At 40.4% G+C, this 7500-nt stretch overlaps 1 protein-coding gene and 1 long non-coding RNA gene across 7 annotated transcripts in view; one reads left to right on the plus strand and one right to left on the minus strand.

Annotated features, from left to right (window-relative positions):
- LOC116039725 (protein NLRC3-like) overlaps nucleotides 1–7500 on the minus strand; it is an 86399-nt gene that overhangs the window by 41255 nt on the left and 37644 nt on the right. For 4 of the 6 annotated variants that reach the window (XM_035998166.1, XM_035998164.1, XM_035998163.1 and 1 more), the window contains one exon: nucleotides 6782–7235. The exons of the other annotated variants lie outside the window; for them this stretch is intronic. In XM_035998166.1, coding sequence (XP_035854059.1) covers nucleotides 7220–7235 — 16 coding nt within the window. In that variant the 3' untranslated portion in view covers nucleotides 6782–7219. Of the gene's footprint in view, nucleotides 1–6781; nucleotides 7236–7500 lie in introns of those variants that run through there. 6 annotated transcript variants of the gene reach the window in all.
- The window catches only part of LOC118494357, a 7874-nt gene continuing 6318 nt past the window's right edge, over nucleotides 5945–7500 (plus strand). The window contains exon 1 of the long non-coding RNA XR_004896485.1: nucleotides 5945–6541. This is a non-coding gene — a long non-coding RNA (uncharacterized LOC118494357). The remainder of the gene's footprint in view (nucleotides 6542–7500) is intronic.

The following is a 7500-nucleotide window of genomic DNA, read 5'->3' on the forward strand; positions in this document are numbered from 1 at the left end:
ACCAGCTGAAAAGAGGATCTGCAGCAGTGAGAGAGAGCACTGCAGTACAACAAAAATATGGTGTTTTTTGAAAATTAAACCATGTAAACCTATTCTGGTACAACCTTAAAATACAATTATGAACCTGAAAATGAGCAAAATATGGCTGCTTTAAAATATATATTCTTAGCTCTGTGACTCCAATGTTCAGAACATGAGAGGCAACAACTGAGGCTGGACTTGGAGAAAAAGTCCTGATTCATTAAGTTCACTATTCTGTAATTCAAAACCTGTGAGTCCAAACAGCAAAATATGATCATCACCAGAGAGATTAGAGTCTGGAGAACGCATTGATGTGGTTTTTATGTTTGTGGTGTCAAATATATACGACACGGAGCAGGTTACAGAAAGGGAACCGTCTGCGTCCTTCCAGATATCTCTTGTCCTAGTTTCTATTGGGGCCTATCGTCAGTTGGTGTGAACAGGGCCAAAAGTTGAAGTCTGGTGGACTCCTGAGGTACATGGCTGCAACCGGCACAAGTTTCCCTACATTTAGACCTAAAATGATGTATGGAGTGTGAAAACTGTGGGGGAGAGAGCAGTTTGTTTAGAGAAATTTCAGAGGATCTTACAGCAGCTCTGCACTTTAAGGTGTGATGTCCTCACCTTCAGCCATACACACACATTATAACATCAGAAACAGTCTGGAAATTAGACGACAAATAAACTGTGATTTGGTAAAAAAACATGCATGGTATCAGAATTCACATTTAGCCCAATAAAGGCCAAAGTCCTGCTGTCACTGAGGTTATACTTCACGTTATAAACCAGAAGTGGTGGAAGAAGGAAGCAAGACAGAAATAAAGAAGAAGAAGACACAAGTGGTCAGTCAGGACTTAGACATAGATAGAGCTGTTTTAATGTTACAACATTTTACACTGACTCCTCTAGATGAGACTGGTGGTTACAGGTTGAGTGTGTGTGTGTGTGTGTGTGTGTGTGTGTGTGTGTGTGTGTGTTTGTGTGTGTTTGTGTGTGTGTGTGTGTGTGTGTGTGTGTTTGTGTTTGTGTGTTTGTGTTTGTGTGTGTCCCTATCTGTGTATGTGTGTGTGTGTGTGTGTGTGTGTGTGTGTGTGTGTGTGTGTGTGTGTGTGTGTGTGTGTGTGTTTGTGTGTGTGTCTACAGCAGTGCATTGTGGGTCTATAAGATCATCATGTGTGTAGCGTGGCTGTCCTGTGAGAACCACGTATCTCTAAAAGGTTTCAAACTCTTGTTGGTGTCAGAAAAACAGCTGTTTTCAGCTTTGTGACGATGCATTTTCAGCTGATCCAAGAGGCTTTTTAAAGACTTTATTTAGCTTTAAGAAGTAGGAGAATTTCTCTCAACACATAAAGAAAGACTTCATCCTTCAGTTGATCACAAACATTCAACATCAACACATCTGGAGGTACGTGGTTTTCACTGGACAGGAAGGGGAGGACAAACTAAAGCTGTCAGACAAATGTAGTGGAGTAAAAAGACCAAGATGTCCCTCTGAGATGTAGCAGAACATCTTCTGTCTCTGTTGATCTGATTCAGCGTCTGCATTTAATGTCAACAGGAGAACAGCTTCGGCCACTGGAGGGCCTCACAGTCCTGGACCTGACAAGGTAAGAGTGGGTCTGAATACTGCAGTAATATTCAGGACCTGACAAGGTAAGAGAGGGTCTGAATACTGCAGTAATATTCAGGACCTGACAAGGTAAGAGTGGGTCTGAATACTGCAGTAATATTCAGGACCTGACAAGGTAAGAGTGGGTCTGAATACTGCAGTAATATTCAGGACCTGACAAGGTAAGAGTGGGTCTGAATACTGCAGTAATATTCAGGACCTGACAAGGTAAGAGTGGGTCTGAATACTGCAGTAATATTCAGGACCTGACAAGGTAAGAGTGGGTCTGAATACTGCAGTAATATTCAGGACCTGACAAGGTAAGAGTGGGTCTGAATACTGCAGTAATATTCAGGACCTGACAAGGTAAGAGAGGGTCTGAATACTGCAGTAATATCCAGGACCTGACAAGGTAAGAGAGCAGTCTAGTATAAAGTACTTGAAAGCAATTCTTGAGTAAAAGTACAACTATGTTACCAGAAAATAACTTTGGTAGAAGTTAACGTCTTCTTTTAGAATATTACTGCAGTAAAAGTTTTAAAGTATCTGATATTTACTAAGTATCAAAACTCATTTTCTGATATGAAATATACCGTATTTTCCGGACTATAAGTCGCACTTTTTTTCATACTTTGGCTGGTCCTGTGACTTATAGTTAGGTGCGACTTATATATCAAAATACATATAATTTAACATGTTTTTAAATGTTATTTCATACTGAAAACATTACCATCTAAAGTCGCGAGAGGCGCTCTAGGCTTGTGACAACTATATGCTGCTCCTAAAGACAACTGAGAAAGAAAAGAAAATCTTATTCTGCAGATTACAAACTGCAGGTAGTAAAATACGCAGCCGAAAACGGTAATCGAGCAGCACAAAGAAAGTTTGGAGTGAGAGAGAAACTTGCGAGGGACTGGCGAGAAGGTTAGTCTTACTGCAATGAAGAAAACAAAGAAAGCTAATCGGCTAATCGGCTAATCGCGGGCTGAAAGCAAGATGGCCGGAGCTGGAGGAACGAGTCCACAGATGGGTGCTTGAACAGCGTCCTGCTGGGAGAGGCTCGTCAACGCTGCAGTTACGTCTCCACGCCCTGGTAGTTGTTCTGTGTGCTACTGTGTAGTTGAATAACTGTTAATGTGTTACGTTAACATACCGGACACCTACCGTATTCAGCCCCTTGTTCTGTGTGTAGTTGAATAACTTGCCTTTCCTGTTCTTGGTCTTGGATTTTGTGAAATAAATTTCTAAATAAATGCGACTTATAGTCCAGTGCGACTTATATATGTTTTTTTCCTCTTCATGACGCATTTTTTGACTGATGCGACTTATACTCCGGAGCGACTTATAGTCCGGAAAATACGGTACTTAATTATTAGAAGTAAAAGTAAAAAAACCTTGATTTGGTCAAAGGGGTGTAACGTTATCTTCATCAGCGCTGTGTCGGGGGGGGTCATCGTCTGTTCCAGCAGGTGTTTCCATGACGATATCAGTTCTTAAGCTTCCTCCTGGTCTTCTTTAGTTCTGGCCAGTGGTCTAGTCTAGTTCTTGGTTGGGAGTGTACTGTGATTGTTTCCCTCCAGCATTAGACTCGCCCGTCCCACAGCGACAACCTCACACGTTTTTCTGGCCTTCTTCCACTTTTTTTGGCGCTTTTTAAAATCTTTTTCTGATGTTTTTGGCACTTTTGTCTATGATGCTAAGGAAATTTTTTAGGTGCTTTATGAAGCCCAATCTGAAAGAGAGAAAACTGTATGAGACATGCAATAATACAGTCAAAAATATTAGACTTTTTCTCTTAAATAAAAGCATGTCAGTAAGTTTTTTTGACGCTTGGTACGAAGTTTTTGTCAATTATGACATTTTTTTCTTGACGTTTTTGTCGCCTTTTCAGAATTTTTTGGCGCTTTTTTTCAACAATTTTGTCACTTTCTTCTATGATGCTAAGGGACTTTTTTGCTGACTTTTTTATATATATATATATATATATATATATATATATATATGTGTGTGTGTGTGTGTGTGTGTGTGTGTGTGTGTGTGTGTGTGTGTGTGTGTATATATGCATATACAAAGTTGAAACCAGATATTTACATACACTTCAGAAAAAAAACACAAAAACTTTTATTTCTTTACTGTCATACATTAAATCAGAGTAAACTTTTTCTGTTTTAGATCAATACATATTAACATATTTGTTTTGCATTTGTTAAATGTCAGAATCGAGCGAGGGAGAATTTTTATGTATTTTTTTATCACTTTCATCAAAGTCAGAAGTATACATACACTTCTTAGTATTTGGTAGAATTGCCCCGAAACTGTTTGACTTGGGCCAAACGTTTTGGGAATCCTTCCACAAGCTTTCTACAACAGTTTGCTGGAATTTTGGGCCGCTCCACTTGACAGAACTGGTGGAACTGGGTCAGGTTTGTAGGCCTTCTTGCTCGCACTCGCCTTTTCAGTGCCGCCCACAAATGTTCTATGGGATTGAGATCAGGGCTTTGTGATGGCCACTCCAATACCTTGACTTTGTTGTCCTTAAGCCACTCTGTAACTAATTTGGAGGTATGCTTGGGGTCATTGTCCATTTGGAAGACCCATTTGCGCCCAAGCTTTAACTTCCTGGCTGATGTCTTCAGATGTTGCTTCAATATATCCACAAAATTTTCTTTTCTCATGATGCCATCTATTTTGTGAAGTGCACCAGTCCCTTCTGCAGCAAAGCAGCCCCACAACATTATACTACCACCCTCGTACTTCACAGTTGGGATGGTGTTCTGAGGCTTCAAAGCTTCGCCCTTTTTCCTCCAAATATACCTTTATCATTATAGCCAAACACTTCAATTTTTGTTTGTCTGTTTCGTCAGACCACAGGACATGTCTCCAGAAATTAAGATTTTTGTCCCCATGTGCAGTTGCAAACTGTAGTCTGGCTTTTTTACGGTGGTTTTGAAGTAATGTCTTTCTTCTCCCAGAGTAACCTTTTAGCTCATGGTGGTACAGGACTCGTTTTACTGTGGATAATGACACTGTCTTGCCAGTTTCAGCTAGCATCTTCACAAGGTCTTCTGCTGTTGTCCTGGGATTGATTCGCACATTCGCACCAAAAAGCGTTCCTCTCTGGGACTCAGAATCCGTCTCCTTCCTGAGCGGTATGATGGTTGTACATTCCCATGTTTTTTATACTTGCGTATTATTGTCTGAACAGATGAACGTGGGACCTTCAGGCATCTGGAAATTACACCTAAGGATGAGCCACACTTGTGGAGGTCCACAATTCTTTTCCTGATGTCTTGGTTGATTTCTCTTGATTTTCCCATGATGCCAAAGAAAGAGGCTCTGTGTTTGAGGTGTGCCTTTATATGCATCCACAGGTGTGCCACCAATTAACTCAAATGGAATCAATTAACCAATCAGAAGCTTCTTAAGCTCAGAATGGAATCATCTGGAGTTTTCTTTTTGTTTAAAGACACAATAAACTCAGTGTATGTATACTTCTGACTTTGATGAAAGTGATAAAAATAATACATAAAAATTCTCCCTCGCTCGATTCTGACATTTAACAAATGCAAAAAAATATGTTAATATGTATTGATCTAAAACAGAAAAAGTTTACTCTGATTTAATGTATGACAGTAAAGAAATAAAAGTTTTTGTGTTTTCTGAAGTGTATATAAATATCTGGTTTCAACTGTATATAAATATATATATATATATATATATATATATATATATATATATATATATATATATATATATATATATATAGCATAGTGTGTAATCAAGACGCATAATCGCTTTTTAGCGTGTTTATCAACGCCATTTGGCCTCCATTGACTAACATTACCTTGTGATTGTGTGTGAATTGACGCCGTAGCGAGTAGCATGAAATGAAGGAAATCCGTGTAGGGAGGTTGGTCGGGGGGGAGGATGGGTCAAACACAGGACTTTCACCAGGAGACCGGGGATCGGGTCCCGCGTGTCACGTTTCCTAAACTCAACTGTTGCTTTCTTCTCGCTATAACACGGCAAGTGGCGTGTATGTTTACTCTCGCTGTATACAGCGTAGACATACACACGGATAGCTCAAAATGCGTACAGATTACACGCAACAAAGTGGCGTGTATGTTTACGCAAATTCATGATATTACATTGAAAGTTTCCACTGGTCTTTGGTCTGAACTGGACTTTCCACATTTAATGGCAGCTCTGACATCTAAGGGGCCCAAAGCCAACAGTTGATTTAGACCTGCTCTCTTTGATTTGAAGGATGTGGCATTTAGAGAAAGTGATGTTGGGTTGATCCCCATTTTTTCATACTTTTATTACAGTGATACAGGATGTAATGATTCATATGAAATAAGAACGTAAACATACAGAAGAAAGAACAAATATACAGAAATATAATCCAGCACTGATGAGAATGAGAATTAAACTTACTGGCAGACTTCTGAGTTCTGACATCAACCTTCAAGTTACAGAATATTATCAACTTTAACAGCAGTTCATCATTCAACAGCGTGGAGACGCAACACAAAGAGATCCAGAGATAGGCAGACTTAACAGGAATATAACCTGAGGGCAGTTTAAATGACTGTAAATCTACAGTTCTGCTGTCCTAATCTGCTGAGTCACTCTGGCTTCACAAGATCTGAATCAATCATGTCCAGCTGGAGGAGCCCAGTGTTCAACGGGACAAAATATATATCAAAATAATCCAGATCACTGGCCTGGAAAACATCAAACACTTTTTCATAAGATTGTATTAATGGTAAATACACAACAACAAACTGATTTATTAATTTGATTACATTCATATCAGTTCTTTTTCATTCACTGAGAGCTTCTTCTGTCGGCCTTCTTGAGCCAACTCTTCCCTATTAGCACGGGGCTAAAGTGTGTGTGTGTGTGTGTGTGTGTGTGTGTGTGTGAGTGAGAGAGAGTGTGTGTGTGTGTGTGTGTGTGTGTGTGTGAGAGAGAGTGTGTGTGAGTGTGTGTGTCTATCTCTGTGTGTGTGTGTGTGTGTGTGTGTATGTGTCTCTGTGTGAGTGTGTGAAGTTAATCTCTTCCGTTGCTGTGACAGCGTGGTAATCACCTCACCTCTTAACGTTAGTTTAAATGTTAACGGTTAATTTAGAAGAGAAGATGTTACTGGTGGGGGGGGGTAAAGGGCTCTGTGAGGTAACGGTTGTTTCAGCGGGCGGTGCAGTTAAGTTTATCTGACAAACAGGTGACTGTCCTGCAGCGACGACAGTGAAGTTTACCATTGATGTTAAAATGTGAAATGTTAGCAAACATATGCTCTACACACTTGGCTCCACTCTGTAGTCTGACGTATGCTGAGTCAGCTGATTCTGATGGAGACAGAGCCACCGTCACTGACCAGGAGAGGCTAATGTCGGCCAATCAACTCACCCGACATACTTCTTTCATGACCACGTGTCATTGCTAATGATGAACCGTGCAGAGCCTCAGTCAGTCTCTCCACTCTACCTCCCAGTAACATGGCCCAGTTAGAGGTGATGCTGCTGCTTCAAGCTCTCGGATCATCAGGACTCAGCTGATCCTCCAACATCCTCCTTCTGATCACACTTACGGAGACCACCATCTGATGAGAGAAGAAGACAACAGAAGAGATAAATAGGGCTGTGACTGTATGTAGTTTTCATACCGTGGTGAAGAACAACGTATCCCAACAGTATGGTGGTTAACGGTATTAAGCTATGAGCCGAGGGAAACTCTGCTAGCTGCTAGGCTAATGTATGCAGTGTAAAGTACAATGGTAAAACACTGCAGCTCTATGCTGTCCACCTCAGCTGAGAATGGAGAAATCTTCCCTTCTGTGTATATTCAATTAAACATTACCTGTAGAT

This window comes from Sander lucioperca, chromosome 23 (assembly GCF_008315115.2).
Source record: "Sander lucioperca isolate FBNREF2018 chromosome 23, SLUC_FBN_1.2, whole genome shotgun sequence".
Classification (NCBI taxonomy): domain Eukaryota; kingdom Metazoa; phylum Chordata; class Actinopteri; order Perciformes; family Percidae; genus Sander; species Sander lucioperca.